This window comes from Trichogramma pretiosum, unplaced genomic scaffold (genome assembly GCF_000599845.2).
Source record: "Trichogramma pretiosum strain Unisexual culture from Peru unplaced genomic scaffold, Tpre_2.0 scaffold157, whole genome shotgun sequence".
Lineage (NCBI taxonomy): Eukaryota > Metazoa > Arthropoda > Insecta > Hymenoptera > Trichogrammatidae > Trichogramma > Trichogramma pretiosum.
In genome coordinates, this window is record NW_019640826.1 from 94,373 (window position 1) to 116,480 (window position 22,108).

General features: G+C 39.7%; 1 protein-coding gene across 3 annotated transcripts in view; it reads right to left on the bottom strand.

Moving 5' to 3' along the window:
- Positions 1 to 22,108, bottom strand: part of LOC106649702 (neurogenic locus Notch protein) — a 63,947-nt gene that overhangs the window by 19,861 nt on the left and 21,978 nt on the right. For all 3 annotated transcript variants that reach the window (XM_014367293.2, XM_014367284.2, XM_014367275.2), the window contains exons 3-5: positions 12,224 to 12,580; positions 11,100 to 11,255; positions 7,008 to 7,190 (exon numbers count right to left, since the gene is read on the bottom strand). In XM_014367293.2, coding sequence (XP_014222779.1) covers positions 7,008 to 7,190; positions 11,100 to 11,255; positions 12,224 to 12,580 — 696 coding nt within the window. The remainder of the gene's footprint in view (positions 1 to 7,007; positions 7,191 to 11,099; positions 11,256 to 12,223; positions 12,581 to 22,108) is intronic.

The following is a 22,108-nucleotide window of genomic DNA, read 5'->3' on the forward strand; positions in this document are numbered from 1 at the left end:
AAAGAAGAAGCAGCTGCAGCAGCAAATCGCGCCCTTTTCCCGCGGGTGTGAGGTTGTCAGTGTCTAGGAAAAATATATCGCTCAGTGATTCCGCATGTATATATTATAATGTGGCTTATACGCTGAGTAAAGAAAGATTGCAGCGAGAAAATCTAGTTTTGATTAGAAAACTGGACTGAGTAACGGTCCTTTCATACACATTTGCATGTTCAGTTTGCATGGAGTACGTTGCGTTTGATACGCGAGACATTTTGAGCATTTGCATATCTCCGATCAATGTACATATGGGCTTTGTGCATTGGACTAAGAAGCTAGTATAACGAAAATAGATTGATTTTCAGTAGAAAAATAAGCTTTAACTGAAGAAATAAAAATGACGATTCAAACATTACTCTGCTGACAGGATATGTACTTCATAAATTCCTCAAGCCTCGAATTCTTATACTTAGTCATTTTGTTGCTGGCTAAATAGATAAAATATTTAGAAAAATCCGAGTAACTTGGATCCTTTTCGAAACGTGGTCGATTAGAAAAATGTTGCTAGGCTATGTGTTTAGCCTTTGTGTGTAAATGAAACAGCATGGCAAGCGAGCACAAAAAAGAATCGGCATAGCTTTTCTGCTACGTTGTCAGTTCTTTTAATGATTACATTTGCTGGTACACGAATGAAGAAAAACACATGCGAATGTGCATCTTTCGATGTACCTTCGAGGTCGATTAATTTTTGCTTTAACAGACCTTTGTTAATTTCCAATGATTGGCGCGAGCTTAGATTATTCAAATGAATTTGTGCAACGACTAATGCGGCATTTTGAATAATACATTTTAATGGGATTTTTTTATAATTATATTACATTCAATTTAAGGATTTTTAACTATTATTATCCTATAAACATGATAGCCTATTACTGAATAAACCGAATTGCGTCTAGCTTTGATTCTTATTAAATGAAATATTCAAAAATATTATCAAATGTGTACAAATATAGCAAAACAAAAGATAATTTCATAAGAGTTTCATGAATATGTACATGTTTCTAAACCGCGACTGAACTTTCAAATTAGGCAAATAAACTCAATCCAATTAAATGCAGTAATATAAAGGATAATTTATCAGAGTAGAAAAAATGATTACACTCGTTTGGGTATGCAAAGGGCTACTACGAATACAAAATAATGCAAATAAAAATATATTCAGGGAGAGCAACTGCATTGTTTGATTGCCGCTTAGCTATATTCTAAGTAGCCTCGAGGCAGCTCTCAGATTCATATAGCTCTCTTATCGACATTAATACTCACAGAATCTTTTTGTTTTTATCGGGTTTCAGCACGGCTCTACGCTTGCCGTAACAACGAATACGAAAATTGTTATAGTTGGTAAAGATCGTATCAATAATACGTGGTATGAGAATATTCAAACTCGAGAGAGAGAAAGAGTTAGCCGTTAGTCCGATCTCGATTTTATGGTCGATCGTAAAGCGGCTGTGAGGATAGAATTACGCCACACTGCTTACAATTGGCGCGCTTATCCTGGCATTGAACTCTCCTCGTGATAAGAGCTTTCGATGCCCGGAATATAATACTAGACTTATATGGCATCTTGATGAACAAGCACCGGGACAAGCGTCGCCCCAACGAGTCGAGTTGATTGCACTAATGAGAATACACAAACACCTGTAAGGTATATTGTGTTGATAATTCAAAGAGTTTTTCTATCGTAGCACCAGCAAGGCGATACAATTATTCGAGTACAGCCGTGCTTGCGATCCCAAGTTAGCTGATAAAGACAGCCCGCGCTATTTCACGTACAATTGTGAATAAAAGTGGGTATAACACGGTATTTAGATGAACGAGGTATAAGAATGAACACGGACTTATTAATGGTACGATTTTCTGCAGCAGGCCCCGCAACAGCTTTTAATCGTCTTGAAATCGTCGCATAAGAGGATGAACTCAAAATCGTCTTTTTTAATTTATGTGCGGGATCTTGCTTCTCTTCTCTAATACTTTTTGAATTATAACGAATAGCAAACGAATGTGGCAGTAATAATAATAAACCGTAGGATAATTAATAGCCTCTTATGTATCATTTTTGGTTTTTTACCGTCTACGAAGTTTCTTAGAAATTCGGAACTTTTTCTATTTGTTTTGTCGACGCAGTGGGAAATCTCTGCACGATCGGACGATGTTTTTCAGAATTCCGTGAAAGAGTGCATTACTATTCACTGACAAATAAGACTCGAAAATTATCCCTCCATACATTCAATGAATCATTTATCTTGATTTTTATATTGATAATTTCCACGCTAAAGGAAGTGATTGTTTTGGGCAAAATCATAATTGGATTTATTCATAGCTTGTATATTTCATGTTTTTTGTTTATTCCTTTGCGTCATTAGCTAGTTTTATGAATTAAATTAGGGATTTTTTAGCATTCGCCAAATGATCCGTTTAGGCAGTATGGGAAAATAAAATGAGTTAAAAACACATTATATTTCCGTTTTTCGGCAAAGACTGCCGAAGTCATTTATTAGCAACTTGCAATTTCGGCAGTCTTTGCCGAAAAACGGAAATATAATGTGTTTTTAACTCATTTTATTTTCCCATACTGCCTAAACGGATCATTTGGCGAATGCTAAAAAATCCCTAATTTAATCATAAGTAAGTGGCAGCATTGCGAATGCGATGAGACATTTTTCCAATAGTTTTATGAAGAAAAAAAAATTATTTTACAAACTTTAAAAAATTTTACGATCGCATTAAATCGGAAATTAGCAGTATACACACTTTTTTGAGCTTGATGCGTGCTTACTCGCACAAGGTATTCACAAAGTCAATCGTTTACTTCTAGATTAAATTAGGACTTGGGTTTGAAGATGTGCTGTTTGCTCTTCTTTCGCTTCATTTCTTGCCTTAGGCGTACACTCAATTTTTTGCAACATGAAAATTTTCGCTCAAGCGACTGCTACTCATTACACGCGTTAATGATATTCAAATGCCACTGAGACACCTCTGCAAAGATGTTATGCTTCTCGATTTTTTATCGTAAGAGATACTTGAGTTTTTTTCCAAGGGTGTAAACAATTTTGTACAATTTTGTTGAATTAACTGGATAGATAGTATTTGTACGTTTTAAGCTATTTTTAAAAAAATTGTAAAAATTCAATATCGAAATATAAATGTATAATTTATGTACTCAGCGAAACATATGCACCATTCGTTTTAAAAATCATCGCACGATTGACTCAGAGTGCAAAACCAGTTTTTCTCTCCTCTTTCACAGCATGCGATGGTCGATCCACGACTTTTTTTCGAAAAAGAAAGAAAAATAATGTGTATCTCGCGTTTTAACTTTAGCTTGTCTTCTGGTTTCGTTGGCTTATGCGCACGCGCGCGAGGTTGAAAATAAAAAAACAACAAAAGTATGAGACGTACGTACGTACGTGCACATACACACAACACATACAAGAGCGTAACTGGATGAATTCGAGTATCACACTGTCTACATGCATTCCGCATGCGAGATAGAATTTTTTAAATTCAAAATTATTTATACGTATAGGCGAATCGGTCGAGCAAAATGCGTCGTGCTTGACAACACGCACACGCGAAGTTGAGAGCGTGTGGATTTGACTTTCCAATGTAGGTGGTAATTTACGATTGGATACAGTATTATCACTCCTTTCCCATATTTCATGGTGGAAAAATTCTTGTAAATCACCAGGTTTGTCACAAATAAATGACAAATAATACAAAGTATCGATTCACAAACAAATATAAGATTGCAAAATTATTAATCCACAGGTACTAGTAATTATTATTTACTCGCGTGAGGATAGAAAAAATGAGAACTTTTAATAAGTTCAAGTCTTCTTGAAAGTCGTCTTGATCAAAAATTATTGGAACTTAAAAAAATTGGCGCACATATGCAGACAAATATATAAATGGACCCGATGTACCGCTCCTACTAGCTAAAAATGCAACGGAAAAAAGGACATCATCAAGCATGAGTGAGTATAAAGGAAATAAAAAAAGAGCGAGAAAACGAGTAGCACCATTATATGAGTGCACGCCCGTACCTGGCGAGGACTTTTTGCATTTTAAATGTAAATGCATCCAAGAGACTCTCTGCGCGTGTATATATGTACACAACCAATGAGATTTCTTGTTCTTTTTTCTCTGTCTTTCTTCGCATGTAGTCTTTGTCCCTTTTGACTTTGTGCAGAGCAGTAGAGACCGACGTTTCATTTTTCGCAGCTCACCGAGATGTGAGAAATAGAATATTTTTGTCGTCTAAGTATTATACTATCTCCGAGCGATGACCACCGGCGTAGATTCACGTTACAATAGATATGGCAAGCAAATTGAAAACTAATTGACCGCAAGAGAAAAAGAGAAGAAGTCTACAGAGATGCAATTGCACAGAGATACTGAAACTGATACTACGATATGACTATAATACAATGACTAGAAAATAATAATAATCCTAAAGTGGGTACGCAATGAGACGAAAATAATCTTGAAAGAAGCATTAGTTATATTTTTATGAAACAAAAAATAATGTGTCGAATCAATAAAAAAACAATTAATCGTATACTACTGCTTGAATCAAGTATGAAGTAAGTGAACGTTTATGACGTTTCTTTCCAGTTTAATTTTTATTAATTATAAAAGATCTGTCATAGTGCATAAATACACTTTAAAGAATTTTTAAGCCCTAGAAACATTGATATGAAACGAAAAGTTGGCATTACAAAAATTAGAGCATGGGTAAAGCGCGACTCGCAAACAACAAAAATTCTGCTGTAGAGCGTAAAAATGGCAGAAAGTTGAAGTTACGCCTTCTTTTCAGGCCTATAAATGTATGTCTTATATCCATAGGTACACACGGTACGGGATCACCTCCCACTTTGGCACGTAGACGCTTGCGCGCGAATGTTATCGAGAGCGAGTGTAGCGCTGGTTCGGCCGATCATTCGAAAGCGTCAGTCGTAAGTTGCGAGCTTCACTTCAATAAAAAAATTATTTTCATCTTTCGTTGCACCGCGCGCCTGTAATTAAAGTTGAATGAACTTTGAACTTGATGCAGTCACGTTGACCGAGTAAGAGTATGTAATAATACATAGCGTTCATGCCTCGTGAGTGTATAAGCACGTACACAACTATCCAAGTGGTGCATCAACGATTGTGCAGCTGTCTTATCCGGTACGCGTCAATTGCAGTGCGTGGTGAGATTTGTACGTGCAACTATGAGAGATACTTTCAATGGGTAGCTCACAAGTAGATCTCGAAAAAAGTTTTTTTCTTAAAATGCACAAACCTGCAAGTCGAAATCCAGACGACGAGCCTGTGCATATGCACACCCACCCAACACGATTCTCTCGCCCGCTCGAGCGTGACAACGTGTCCAAGAGCAGGAGAAAAAAAGAACAACACGAGGCAGAAAGAACAAGAGAGTAAAAGAGAGAGAGAGAGAGAGAGAGAGAGAGAGAGATGTATATACATATATATAAAAATCCACATCTCCGGCACAAAAAGCTCTTTTTCTTATAGGCACATGGGCGCGAGGTGGAGGAGCTAAAAAGGAGGTGGCCTCGCTGTATACCGCAAGTGCTATACAGTTTAAGATGAAGCTACAGGATAAACACAGAAAAAGCGAATGGTCAGTAAGCAGACTTGGAATAGATCGTCAACCCGATAAAGGCGAGGGGGTCTCCTTCCCGCGCACGTATATATATACATATATTGCATACGACAAAAAGGCGTGTATATAGGTATATGAAGATTTGCCCAAGATAAGCCTTTCTCTCTCTTTTTCCAATGCGTCTTTATACTTTGAACATCCAAGTAAAGAATATTTATTTCTAAAAATTGTGCGTTTCGAGTTCAAACTTACATTGTACTATGCATACATTGGATGAAAATATTTACCCTGACCGTTTGCGTAACTTTTTTTATATTGATAATAAAATACAGCGAGTATTTTGCAGCTCATTAAAATGCCCCATGTATATGCAGATACGCAGATCGGTTTCATTAACAACAGCATCGGCCACTGCGAGTTGAGCGGCATCGGTGTGAAAAATCCAAATTTTTCCCTCCTATACTCGCTATTATACCGGCTTACATATAAATTTTCTCCAACTTTTTTTCTATCGAGATAGCATCGTATCAAGTGAGAGAGAAAAGATAATGTAAATAAAAGCAAGAGCGCAGGAACTTTGTATTATACGAGCAGCAGGTCGCGGCGGGATAAAAATAATAAGATAAACCGTATATATACGGAGCTATTGTTGTGTCCTTCGTAGTGGACACAAAGCAAGGTTGGACGAGCGTTATTTCCCGACAGGGAGCGATATTTCATATGAGCACAGGCATAAAGCTTATCAGTGTATACAGTTGCTCTCGCACGTTTTATTATTAGCGCGCACGTGTGTATTTGTACCTGTATACATGGGAATGAGATGCTCTTATGAATAGATACAGGCCTGGTGTTAGACTTTTTCCGAATAATCTAAACGTGGACATTTGAATTTCATTATCAAATTTTGAGCGCGTCTTACAATCGAGGCAACAAATATTCATATCGCCTTCAACTTATTAAACTCAATAGGGAAATTTCGTTGACAATTCTCACTTTCACGATCCGAAACAAGTATCTTCTTTTCTTCGAAACCCTTTGTGCCGATCTCGCGACTTTATAAGTGTATGTATTTTACGTAGATATATACTTGGGAGCGTCCACTCGCGCACATAGAAAGAACTAAAACTCGACATCGATGACAACGTAAATGCGGTAGGTTAAATACACACGACCGTCTACTCTCGTGTTGCTTAATACCACACACATGTATTCTCGAATTGAATTTCGACCAAAAGCTCATAAGTATACTATTCTCACGTACGCACATATTCGACAAATAAATTCACGTATTTTCATTGAGTACATGTAGACGTGACAAGACCTCGAATAATGCGGTAGAATTGAAAATGCAGAATGCACTTACCAGGCATGCAAACGCAACGGAAAGTTCCAGGATCATCAAGGCAGGAGCCATCATTTCGGCAAGGATGAGACTCGCACTCGTTGATGTTGGTCTCGCATCGTGGTCCAGTAAAGCCTTGCGTACAATTACAAGCAAACGATCCTGGGGTGTTGACGCAAATACCGTCATGCTCGCAAGGTGATCCTATAAAACAAAAGCCATTATTAAACTAATTATGTTTTTCAATATTTAAAATACTAATGTTACAATGCCGTTGTTTTTTGGCCTTAAACGAGGGATACATGAAATTTTTAGTGATACATCAAAGATCACCATCTTGGACGCGTGGTGTGTTCGATTATATACCCGAGAAGCCGCAAAAAACTTTCACCCGTGCACGAGTGCGACTCGCAACGATAGCTTTTAATTGCCTACCACAAGTGCGAGTGTAATAGTTTCTCGGTTCGCATGCTCGCGGGATATTTTCGATACATTGCACGAGAAGGCACAAGCTTACCGTTAGCCGATAAACTCAAATCTATTATGTTACGCATTCGTTTTGTATGGTCAGGTATTGCGGAGTTGAGATTTTCCTTGGAGTTTGATTCGAAAGATGCTTCTGCTCCACGATCGTATAGCAGAACCAAGTGAGAGCATTGTGTTGAAATAAAATCGTCGTAGACAAATACGTAATAAAGTATATCTTAATTGGCAAATACTTGCGGTGAGTAATTTTTTTATTCCCCTCGTACCTACTGTGCGAGGAGCGGACGCTTTTTTATCGCACGAAAAACCGAGATTACTGAATGAAATTTCAACTTGAGGTATTTTTCTTACACACAATTTTTTGCCGTTCGTTTTATTTTTACTTTTATAGCACTGCGTGGTATAAGTCACACATTCTGGCACCGCTGCGTTCGCATCACGCTCGCTTACGCTCGTGCGCTAACCTCACTTCGCGCTACCAGAAAGTGCGACTCATGACTCCGAAAAGGGGGCATAAATGTGAACTTAGCACAGTGCTATAAAATGTTGTACGATACTCGTGCCAAAAAGTATTACTTATGGCACTTGCATTGTAAAGTACTATCATACAAGTACTCTCATTACCACGATGATTCGCTAACTTTTCGTGTTGTCCCAACAAACCGAACGAAAATTTTAATATGTCAAAAATAGTGTCAAAACGTTTATTTGGCTTCCGTGCACATAATAAATGTATTGAACTGCAGCTAGTCTCCCATACATAGCAAGATAATTTTCAAGAGGTTGTGTATTTCTTATATAAATTTTAATCTACATTTAATAATACGATTTAGTGAAATTATATTAATGCATGTGTAGCTTTGAAGAGATTCGGATCTTCGGAACTTTCCTGTTGAGCGACGCGTTGCGTGCATAATAAAAATACTTCCAGGCACACACAGAGATACGTACGATAAAAATTACTCGTAATTTTAACGAAAGAATAATACAATTTCACACAAGTTCACCAGTATATTTTAGACTTTACTTAGTTGGCAACTTAAACGAATAGAACAGTAAAATAAACGCGTAAAACAGGTGGTCATACCTCTTGTGTCGGCATATCGGCTTACTTTGCTGCAGGGTCGAAATTTTTTCATATACAACTATTCAGTATAACGGAACCACCCTTGAGTCTGTAGACCTCTGGACTCTCGAAATATTGTGCAAGATCGATCGGCTCTTTTTGTCTCGAAATAATACATGTGAGCACTCGGTGTTGAGTTACGCGCGCAAGCAGCGTTTGAAACATTTGAGCCGTTTTATCGATCAAAAATTGGGTAAGCTCGCCACTAGATTGAGAAAAAACGGAAAAGAGGAGTCTACCATATTTTGAGATATGATTTTTTTACGATTATCGCTTAATCTAACGATTCAACAAATATGAATTTAAACGTGAAAGTCCAGTTTGCGCTCATGTAAGTTTTCAAACTGAGAAAAGACTTATCAAAAAGTAATATCGGCGTATAGTGCAGTCGTTCGACTGCAATCAGTCTGGCGAGTATTCTATTGGACATTATTACACGAGAGTTTGCTAAAAGAGAAAGTTGAACTCAGGCACATAGGAGCGTGCGCAGAAACTTATAGATTTTCGAGTGCAACGCGATTTTATAGATTGGGTTTGTTATTATACATACCATTATAATTAAATGACCGCAAAAGTATACGCGGCCGAGCATCGATAAAAGGCGAGTCAACTTTTGATATCGATCAAAGTACGTCACAGCGAGAGTCTCGAGCAGTAATTTCCTGACTGCAACGGTCAATCGCACGAAATTCGCTCGAGGCTGCACACCTTGAATGCCCGGTCGCTCTTTACCAGAATAATCGCCACGTATAGTCGCTCTAAGTACGTTCTGCGTCAACAATTTATTTCCATACCCGCGATATATAATATAATAATTCAAAAAGTTCAATTTGACCCTAATAGAGATCGATTGCTCTAGAGCGATGTGCATAACTTGGCTCGAATTTGATTAATGTGCGCTATGTCGATACCTATATCTGCACATTTTTTGCAACAAGTACATTATTTGTGACGAGGAAATCGCAGAGTTCGCCTTTGATTGTGCTCCGTATGTGTTATGTAGTTTTCAAATTAACATTCCGCTATCGGCAAAACGAGCTCATACGACGCAGTCTCGAGAGATCCTTCAAAGTACATACTTGCGGCGTGGCATCGTATATTTGTAAACAGCGAACTTACTGCGACTCTTTATATGGGTTCACTCGTATCTACGCGCGCACGCGATGAAGATGCAAAAAGTGCCTCGATCGACTCTGTATACCTACAGTGCCCAGAGCTGTTCCACGGATAGAAGACCAAGTACAGTTCTTGGCTTAGGACTACGAATCTTTGGGCAAAGTTGGTTCAAATCATCAAGTGTAAAACCGAAGCTGCATAACGTGCACATACATAAAATCCTGCTCGACGAACATAATCATCGCGTCTTGAGCGGCGTCACCGTCATGGTAGGAAGAGGGCGAACGGGTTCATTGAAAGCGTAAATTGATCTCTCGGACAGAGTTAGTGTGCGCACATATACACAAGAGTGCGGCCGTGTTCATCGACGTCTATGTGCATGTATATCTTTGAAATATGAAAGACGTGATCTCGAGAGTCGGGGAGAACACTTGAATGAGCAGAGAATCTCGCGTGCGCTCAGAAATCCGATATGTATGTATGCGTGCATGAAGCTATGCGGTTGCAGCAATTTTTTTTAGAAAAATAAAAAAGACTAATAATAATAATACAGCTTCTAAGTAAGGAACACTTACATTTTTCATTTCTCAAAGTTCCTTTGTATGATAAGTAAATATTGTGGCAATCTTTCTTTTTATTGATGCTGCTGATAAAATTATTCAGAGAATTCGAGCGATATAAATTACCAAAATACGTCAATTAAAAAACTTTCAACTCGTAAGAACGCAACGCAACATCTTCCACGTATAATGCGACGTTAGTGCTAAAATAGATGTTTGAAGTGGGGGCGAGCATAGACACAATAAGACGATTTATTGATAATTCAAAGTTTCTACTCACACCTACCATTTTGTCTTTTCAAACGGAGGTATTACATTGTATACGTTTATTACGACTACGTTCATACGCTATTGTAAGACTTTTATGATAATTGAGTAAAGATCATTATTATGTACTATATTCGATGATATACTAGCTCAGGCATTAGAAATAGAATTAATATTGAACACCTCGATTTTCAACTAGACTGATAAGAAAACTTCTGCAGGTTTTAAGCTAGAGCTTATTAGGTTCAAAGCCATATAAACACATATATTTGATGATTTTTCAATTTGCCGTTGCACAAATATTTTTAGCTTTCCCAGACAACTATGAGCGCGGTGTGCTGTTATTTTTAAAGCAATAAGAAATCATCAGGTAGTTTGTCACGATTATTTATTTATGTAGGCGTAATCGCGCGCTTGCAAATTAATCATTGCGATATATCAACTCAATGTGATCAAGAATTTCAGCGTTTGATGCATAAAAGTCACGTGATAAGGGGCAAAAGAATCAGAGCTACGATTTATCGAGCTTTAGACACAAATCAAACTTGCGTTATTTACCTTGTTCACACTCGTTGATGTCCTCGGAGCAGTCGATGCCGCGATAACCGCTCGTGCAGGAACACGTGAAGGAGCCGTTGATCGGACTAGTTTCGCACACAGCGTCTTGATGACACGGATTCGACGTACATGCATCATCCAGATGGCAAAGCAAACCTGAAAATCACAATTGGAGCATTTTAATATGTATTTTAGTAAATTTTTACAATTTCTGGGATCTATTCACGCGCAAAAACGAACGACTACACAAGTAAAAACGCTCGAGGAGCGCAATAGAATTCGTCGAAAATCCAGGATGATATCGCGGACTTTTAAAAGCTTGACCCGAAACACACACTCACCGCTCACCTGCGAACTTTTTTCTTTTTGCGAATCGAAAGACAGAATTGTTCCTTTTGACCTTCGGTTCTGCGTGCAAGTGTGCCGCTTACGCATGTGTAATTCATACGACGTTGAGAAAAAACAAGTTTTACCAATACGCGCGTGCTCTGTTGGATCTTACGAAATGTTTAAATACATTTCATATACCTAGTCACTGAATCAATAGAAAAACAGCGCGGCAGGTATAGACTCGGTGAGCAAGCGAATGCACGATTTTCTCGCGCGTAGAATTCTCACAATCTTTGGGTGAAAATCTTTCTTACTGGAGTCACAGTATTTTTGCAGTCGGATAGTTTTATTTCGGCTCATTGGGATGCGTCCGGTGCAAAGGCGCGAGCTAACGCGCGTAAAAGGCCTCCGCAGCTTGATTACTGCACGTGTACGTAAGTGTATAATAGCAGATTGATCCGATCTTTAATAGTTGGAGTGCGCGCGATTGTGCTATACATACCGTATAAGTATAAGAAAAAAGAAAGGGCCGCGTGCGCGCGTTTTCCTCTCTGAATCAAGCAAATAAGAGAATCGCCGATTATGGTGTTGGCGAGAGCGGACTGCTGCGCGTGCAGCTGCACATAGAGCCGAGAATCTCTGCAGCTACTCGATTTTTTATTCCTTTGACTTGGCGAGCGCGCGGCAAAGCTATATACATCGGCGCTTTGACCTTGTGCTCGCCGCCGTATACGCTCTCCTATACGCTTACAAAATGATCAAATAAATACATAATATCGGCGGCGCAAACTTACCAGTCTTTCCATGCGTGCACTGGCAGAAGAAGCTACCGACTCGGTCGATGCAGGTGGCACCGTTGAAGCACGCCGCACCGGCGCAATCGTCGATGTTGACGCTGCAATCGGGCCCGGCCCAGCCGTTGACGCATATGCACGAATAGCTGCCGTGGCTGTTGGTGCAGGTGGCCCCGTTGTGGCAGAGCGACGGCCTGATGGAACACTCGTCGACGTCGTACTCGCACTGCGGCCCGTGGAACGCAGGGGGGCATGTGCACGAGTACTCGTTGACGCGGTCGACGCACGTCGCTCCGTTTTGGCATAGATTGCCCACGCAGTCGTCGATGTTTATTTCGCAATTATCACCTTCGAAACCTGTAAAAAGAAAATAAGTCAACGTTTAAGTATCGCTCATTGCTTGGAGTTTTTAATGTACATTTTTTTGACTGTTTATGAATATAATGCTATATAAGCCAAAGTATTGATCGATTGCGCTTACGCACAAGCAAGTTTTTGATCGATACGCGTCCGAGCTAGGTAAGCCAACTAGCTGCGCCATTGATAATTTCATTAGGCTCATATTTGTTCGTTCACGAGCTTGCGTGTGCAGGTAACGTCGCGCATTGCAGCGCAACTGCCATTTGGAACGCGATGATTAGTGATGGATGGTGTGCGTTTGAGCTTTATAAATCGCGCCGGATGTGCATTTTTCCTGCGCCAACTCTGCAGTAATAAATAGACTTTGCTTGTACGTAGGAAGGGGTCATAAGAGCGTTCATGGTGCGAGATACAAACAAGGTAAGCTTTTCAAGACGATCGCGCGCAGTCACACCGCACTTTGCCATCGTCCGCAACTATCATTGATAATTGCTAATGTAGAGTCATTACTCAATGAATACCTCTCCTTCTCTCGCACTGTACAGAGTGTTTTAGCTCGAGGATAAGTAACGAGAAGATTCGAAACTCGCGATCTATACTGCTTGGACTCTCGCGCGCGTACGCGGCAATTACACAGCCTCGAGGAAATTCAATAACGTCTTTGTACGACAAGTCAACGAGGAGATTGATTGGCTCGATTTTTTCTACCCCGCCTCGACGAGACTCTCTCTCTCTCTCTCTCTCTCTCTCTCTCTCTCTCAATTGCGAGCATTTACGAAGCACACGGAAAGCTAATATGATCGATTAAAAAGTTGTAAAAAATAAAGGTTCGTAAGCGAATAATAGAGCTCGTTACATGCAAACGCTTCGTGCTCGAGCGTTTCTATGTATGAGGAATGACAATCATTTTTTCTTCCGCTCTGTCGGTATCTGCGCGCGGAGATGTAGGCTTTGAAGTCGTGAGAATGATAGGATTATCGGATTTTTATTACGATTCGCGAACGTATAAATATAAGTCATGCCTCGCTTAGATCCTTATAATGTGATCTATAAGGGTGTCTAGCCCGTGTAAATTAAACGGCCGACGTTGGTTTTCAACTTGCTCGCCTCGAGCCAAATATATTTATGGTAGACAATGAAATTGAGCGTGACTCGCAAAAACTTTACGCTTGTAATCTAGAGCTAGCCACTCGTAGCCAAGAGAAGAAAAAGCCGACTAGTGCACGAACAAAGAATGCAAAATACTATGGCACGACGTAATATCTATTCCACCATGTATTGCCTGTTTAAATATCAAAAAGCGATTGTTTTACCGAGCAAAGAAAGCAATTTTCGAGTCCAAAGATACCTTGACCTTTGACACGCTGTCGCTGTATGAAGCGTTGATTAAGCAGAGTCGCGAACGAGTATCTATTCGAACCCTCGTAAGAGGTTGCGAAATGATGTGCAAAAAAGATCGATGCTTGACTAGTTTCAACTTACTAAATTAGCTATCGTCCTCGTTCGATTGAAAAGCAGCGAGTTTACCCTTATCTTAGACAAATACATTTATGCAGCAGACAGCGCTAATTCGAGTTACTTCTTAATTTCAAACAACAAATTATTTTCTCAACTATGGTTTTATTAGATAAGGCTCTATTGTCGTGTTGTTTATGAAAAGTGACTGATTCAAACCTCGTTTCCGGCGCTTTAATTAATTAAAAATACTCACATACATATGTGTGCGCAACTATCGACTTTTCAAATTATCTTTTGCTTTGTGTGCAAGAGAGAAGAAGACGATAGACAAAACGTAGGATACAGCAAGTACTCGTGTTTGCGTCGTAAATATAAGTATAAAAGGAAGCGAGCCGTGTAGGCTCAAAAGTCCACTCGATAAAAGAGGTGTTGTAGTAGTAGATACAGTCGCATATGAGAGAGAAAGAGAAAACTGGCCTTTGCTTAACTTGCCCCGTTCGCTCGTTGGCGCGCTCGCCTCTAACGAGTTAGTACGTATACGTACTGATAGCCGCTTTGCTGTTTTTAACGTTATATACTGCTCACTGATAAGAGGCCCGCGTCCACGTGGGAAATAAAAAATTGCAACGTAGCTCCGATCCGTGGCAACATACATTTCCGTTAAGGACATTTAGATGTTTAAAATCGAGCTGGCTGTGTTTCGTTTGATTTTCTCTAGTTTCAAAGCGCGTCTTTGCGCCGGAGAAAAGCTATCGACAATGATTTGACTGTTCTTCGAGTCTATGCTGTTAAATGGCAACTGATCGAGTTTAATATTATAAAATTTTACGTTTTCCAACGGCGCCGTAAAAGAACGATTACAAGGAGAATATCGGATGTGTATTGCGATGCCATTTTGATATTTTGCTGACAAAGATATAAATATATAGTATCTTGGGCGCTTTTGTTTTACGATGTACCGTACTCAATTCTAATCTGCTCTCGTTACATGAAGTCAAGTTGAGCTCGTGCGTATGTATGTCGGGTTACATGCACGTACACAGCTTTGTACCTTGTATAGAACGCGAGTACACGAAGCACGACGATTTCTTGTTCGTATCGAAGAAACGTGTCGAGCCCGCGGCCTTTTCAATATTGATGTGCATAAGTGAGGCTGGGATTTGCGCTTGCGCATATATCTACACGTCCGGTATAATAAAGTCGTGCTCGCAAAATATTCATACATCGATCGAGACGCTTCGAGGCTTGAACTTGGAATTGGAGACAGTTCCGGTTTAGCTGTTGCAGTCTCGAGATTTTTATTCCAGACGTGCAGAGACATTTTCGGCTTGCCATCCGATCACGAACTAGAAGATCTTTCAAAGGTCAGGGTAGTGTCATATCTTTTCTACCGCAGCGTTCCAGGCCCCGACTTCCGTATTATCTCTGTTGGTCAAATGCTGGACTTCCTGCTCATATGCGTGCATAAATGCGAGAACCTGTACCTAACCCGAGCATCGATTCTTCTTCTCCTTCATCTTCTCCTTCGTCTTTAGCCTGGTCTGTGCATTGTGTGTGTGGGCCTATATGTAACCCCTTTTTCTCGCCGCTTGAAAAAAAAGAGAAGCAGTCGCAAAGTGTATTCACGTGCACGCACGCGTGCGCGTCCGATCACACACAATGAGAAGAGCGAGACAAAGGGATGTCCAAGCTTTTTTTTTGGAGAAAGTTAAAGGTGATTGTTATAGGCTTTTTTATTGGTCCAACGGCTTGGACGCTTCTTATTTATCCGATTGTTTGTCGATTTTTTGCGGGGATTGTGTAAAAACTAGGGTCGCGCTCAGAAGCGCAGAAAAAATATACGTATACGAGAGAAAGAGATGCTCCGTAAAAAGTTGAGGGTGAATTATGGTTCAAGACTGTCTTTGTCAGTGTGCAAGCTGCAGAAAAGTAAAAAGCCATCGAGTCAACAATGAAAGATAGTGCATTAATGAATTTAAGTATCTTTGGCTACATTTATTTTCGACAACGCTAAAAAATTCAGAGGTCTGCTATTTGACAGAATATATTGTACAGATATTGTACAGAAAATTCGACTGGATGAAGCCAAGTATAAACTCCAAGACATGATGGAAATCATGAGATAGGTGGAAATATTTAGATTCAAAATACATACAGGATCGATACATATAAAAAACGTACACATACAATTCGATACAAATAAACATACATGCAGAGTATGTATTTTGACTTTGTTGTAGTTGTTGTTGTTACTATAATAATGAATCAAAAGCTTCGATATAAAGTATTTTATTCCATTTTCGCTGGAAGATTTAGTGCTGCTTTCACGTCTGTATAACTGTTAAATCTATGCTTGAAAATTGTGGTGTGAGGGGCGTTATAAATGGAGTCTGCACGAGTCGATAAGCAAGTATTGCAAGAGGTGAGGAGGAGGCGATGGAAACACCATTAGGTGTTAGTTCCGGTGCAGCGTGGCACTTGCAAATCATAATATGCGTATTATACTGAAAAGCCTCATGCGCGCGCCAACTCCAACTTCTTCAGCACAGCACATGTCTTCTCGCGTTACTTGCGCCAGCTGATCACCTGGTGTACGTACAAGATTCGAAGCGTGGGACCGGATTTATTATTGTAGCAACGCGCGGTAATTCCAAGTGCCACGCGCTCGAAAGAGAGAGAGAGAGAGAGAAATCTCGAAATGAGCATAATATAGATCTCTGTCACCAAGACTCCAGGTGCGCGTACAGCGACCAAAATATTTTTCCGAGAGTTTTCGTAACGTGTCAATAATGGATCAAGGCGTGATTAACTCTCTTGCTTCTTTCCCCAAGCAACTTGTTTCACTACTGAAATATGTCCCATGAGATATGACAAGCGCATATTTATAACTATAGACAATGTAATTTATTCGGTGTTCTCTCTGCAAAACGAACAAGATACATCGTCACAGTAGGAGCCAAACATATAAAATGTTTAATAATAATAGACTCGCTCGATTCGTTGCACTTGGTACTCACGTGAATACATATATACAAGTACACACTCATAAGAGTCATCCTTGATGTACCTCATCGTCTTTCTCTCTCTCTTTCTCTCCTCCATTGCCTGTACGCTCGTACGAATATACGTATGAAAGGGCTCAGTTCGTGCGACCGAATCGATTCCCGTTAATATAACATCGAGCGGACATCATCTTCTGTGTATGTACGCGGTGTTTGCCAGTTGCTTTTTGCTGAGAATCGATTAGTAACCTCTCGTTCTGCCACGTACGGTATACATAATTAAACCCTTCAAAAACAGAAAGAGAGAGAGAGAGAGAGAGAGAGAGAGAGAGGAAGATAGTGAATTAATGTCGATGACTTTACTGAAAAGGGTTCTTATATGTGTGTTATACTGCATGTGCTATCTACGACACTTTTTCGATCGGACGATTATTACGCAGAGTGCCAAGTAACGTCGATCAATTGATTTACGCCGCTGCTAGCCTTTGATTTACCAATACATAAAACGGACGCCAAATTAATACTTGGCTTTTGCGAAAAAAACCTTGAAATATAATGCATAGAATTTATAACTCCAAGTTATTTGAATGCATGCGTATAATATACTTTACAGACCAACACACGTATTTGTAGGTGTGTTTTAGAGAAACAGAAGAGCCAAGCGAAAGAAGAAGAGCAAGAAAAAGTAGGCGACCGCCGTACAGAACCGATGCAAGCTTTGTAATTATGCCATAGTCCAAAAATTTGCCTGCCATGCGCTTATGAGATATTATATGAGTTTTATAACTGTTCCCACGAGTCCCGATTTCGCAAAGAGGCGCTTAAAACGTTTAGTCCACATAAAAATATTTAAGCCACAAATTAAGAACAGGAATAGTTAACGCAGTCCCAAGACAAAGACATCAATAAACACGATGCGGGGAATAAGTTAACGACGGCGCGCCGCTCAACACGGGATTGTCTTGCTGCGAAGAGCCGTTTTTGGCAACACAAAGCATAAATCAACTCGATGATTAAACATATTATTATGAACATTTTGCATAGGGTAAAAAATACCTTTAGTTATCGTATACGTATCGAATATAACAGGAATAATGCGTGGAATCATGATACAAGCTTTAGAGATCTCGATGAGCGCTCTCTTATATACCTACACGTATCGAGTTAAAAAAAGCGCGGGTCGAGTGATTATAAGACCCCGCTCACGCTCAATAAATTCTACCATACAGGTGAATCAATTTTAAACTATTGTTTGATTTTCTAAAATTTTCGTTTCTTTACAAACATCTAAAAACCAAACAGTGAAACGTAATAAAAGAAAGTTAAGTATGACGGCGGCAACCGACACTTCACGAAACGTATGCTAAGTTTAGTAAGACTGATTTTTAGTAATGACAGTTATTTACGTTTTTAACATTTTTACCGAATTTGGAGGAGTTTGCTTCATTAATTTTCATATTACTAAGTGAAAATTATAATATTTACTCTACTTGTCTAAGCTAAGTGGAAATACCAAGTTGAATATCTCGATTAAAATGAATAATAAGCATTTAAAATCTTCAATGACATATTTTCTTAAAAGTCATTTAAATATAGGTGTTGGCGTATAAACTTGCTTCATTACATTAATTGAGATCATTTATCATAATTCAGTAGCTTGATCTTTAGAAATATTTATCTTCGCTCGCATTGTTATTAAAATCGTTGTGAAAACTGAAATTTCGATGTAATATAAAAAAATTGATTTTTAAAACTATCATCGAACAAGACTTATATTGTACTTGAACATTTTAACTTTTGCCGTGACTATTATGATCCACATAGCTAATAGTTTGACCACTAATTCACATAGTATCACGGGTCAACCACATCCTTATACTTCCTCCACACCTCATGAAATCACTAGTTCGAGCTGTGACTGTCTCTTAATAACTTCATCACACTTGGATTTTCACATGGTTCTACGTTTGCCTTCCGTGACTTTAGTTCTTCCTATATGCACTGTGCAGACGGGAGGCTTCCTTTGCTTCCGCTTCCTCCACGATGACAGCAATTTGGAAGTATTTTCGTTACTCTCTTCATTGCCTCATTAGGTCCTTTTTTTCTTTGGCACTGTACAAAAAGCCCATGAGAACTGTTATACTCGGACTAGCTATTTTGAAGTTTCTTGCTAATATGTAATTTTCAAGAGCTTTTGTTGTCTCGTGAAGTATAGGCGCGACTTTGACTTGAGAAAGTTTCGCGTCGAAGAATGTATTTTCCAAAATGTGTAGACAACTATTACGCTAAAAGATGAAGCAAGTCACGAGTTCTCAGTTCATACACCAACTGCCAATCGTCATCCCACTTCGTTCCTATAATTCGTTGTTATATGCTACAATCGCTACGCGGATGTTTCGCAATCATCGATTCGCAAATGTTAATCCTGGATCGCTTCTAATTTCGTTCTTTGCACGAAAGCATCCGCAAAAGTTTTTTTTACCTATATATAGGGATGGAATAGATTTAGCATATAATGCACGCGTAAACGATTCATATTAGCCATGTATGAAGAGCCCCCAACCGATTATTGTCATGCAATCATTTCGCTGCTCTGCCTTCCTACACCCTCGTTTTTTTTGCTCCCCCTCGACCCCGATGTACAGTAGTCTTAAAAGGGTACGGTGCGGGCTTGTAAAAAATGGCCTTAATTTTTTATTTACATGTGCGCTTTGAAAATTGATTTATCGATATTTTTTCTCGTGAGATCGCTGAGAATATTTACAAAAGAAGTGGTGTCCGGTTAATGAGCGTCAATTTTCTCACGAGAAAAAAGCATTCGCGATGAAAAATCATTCAAAGCCATTAAACACGAAAACATGGATCAATAGAAAAAAGTCGAAAATCTAAGAGAACGTCATTGGAATACGAAGAAGCAGGCGGATTTTGTTTTCCAAAATCAAGTGTTTTTAGGAAAAATTAATTACATCTGGTAAAGTATGTTTATGCGTGCACGAATGGACAGTAACCGGAGCTCATTCACGTGCATCCTTTCACGATCCTCATCATCTTCGGTGCTACCACGCTTACCTGCACAGAGTCTGAAACCCTATGAGAGTACATACACATATTCTGTATACATGCCTTGGTGTGTATGTACGAGTGTGTGCATCCAGGCTCACGTGTCGATGTACAGAAACGAGCAGAAGTGGCAGCAGCCAGTCACTCTCTAAGAATTAAGAAGGTGTGGCAACGCTGCGCGCGCAAACCAAGTGAGAGAGAAAGACAGAAGAGAGCGGGTGTGCGTTCGTGAGCAGGTCAGAGAAGGGGGTCCCGGCTACACACACACACACACACACACACACACACACACACACACACACGGAGACGCGCTTTGGTACTGTGCTGACTGCCTGGCTTTGGTTAGCCAAGCAAGGACTGTGGGAAAATTCTCATGCCGGAGCCCGAGCGCCTGATCCGCGCCAGTGACGCTCAACTCGCGCGTAATGCCAACCACTGCTCGCGCGCATATCGTATACACCATATACTATATTATATGGCACACACATGCGAAATATATATCCATCTATACACATGCATTAAATGTACTACAACCGTAGGCGCATATGATGACTATATGTACGCACGCGAGCATGTGTCTCTGTTTGCATGTTTGGATGAGCTGAAAGAGAAACGAGGGTAACGCGTGCATATGTTTTTGTTATTCTTCTTTGACTATTTGTTCGTTCAAGAACTGCATCTTTTCCATCGCGTTTCCTCTATTTTTTAAGCAAGTATAATATCATTGAAATTTTCTACTTATTTTAGAAGCTAGCAAGCTTCTAGCACGTGAAAGAGGGATATTATTCGCAGTGTATCTGATACAGCCTCACCTCTCTTATTCTATATAGTCTACAGTCAATGTGTATATATATAGAATAGAAGGAACCAGCTAAACTTTCTCATTTCGTGCTCTTGTTCTTCGCCCGCACTCTTGTCTCTCGTTTTTGCCGTTCCCCAATGAGGCACAACAGCGGCAGCAGCGCCCAATATCTACAAGCACATTCACACACACACACACACACCCAAGACGCGTATACGTATATGTGCAGCGTGTGTACCACACGAGTCTGTACGAGTTCAAAACTCTCTCGTGCGCGCGAACGACCGAGCTACCATACCTCAACAGTATATAGCGAACACATAACGAGGGCTTCCTACTTTCTCGATCCAAGATCGATCAGACTGCAGCCGCGCGGACTGCAGCCTCCTTACAATCCGCCCATCCATTCACAGCTTCTTATATACTCTGTGGGACTATAATATGTATTTGTGTGCATGTATTTTTCAACGAGATCTCTAAATAAATATATGTACGTGCAGGGTATCAACACATGGGTGGTGGTTCGCTCTATTATGCATTCTATGCTTTTATGCATCACACATACATACAAATCCACACTTTTACGCATGAGCCATCGCGTATAACAGCTTAGCTGATGAGGAATTATCAAAGTATCGTTAAAAAGAGACAATAATTATTTGGAGGTATAAATGTAATTAATGCAATTCATTCAAATTCTGAACAACATACACCCTCCGAAAAAGTTCATTGCTGGAGTATTGGGCATACGTAAAAAATGAATTACTTTGATCACAAGATCTAAAGTTACTTCTTTCATGTTTATGTAGTCAATCAATCTTTGTATTCATATGTATAAATGTATATTATGCATGCGTGTAGCGCACGCTCTCCCTTTCGCGAGTATAAAATTCAGAAGTTAATTGCTCGAGATCAGTGTCCAGTATGCATTAACTATACGCAAAGTTATAAAGAGAAAGTTTTCGCTGGATACAAATTCTTTGGATGCACAGCGAGATATCTGCGTGAAGGAAAGCTGCTGCTACCTGCAATTGCCTGCATAATATGATTACTGTGAACAAGTGATTTATACCAAGGCACTTGAATAATTAACCTTTTGGTTCAGGACGATTGGATCAGTGCGCGTATCGGCCATGTTAACAACGTGCTAAATCTCAAGACTGATCAATTTCTAGGCACAGAATTTTAGGGCAAAATGAGCAC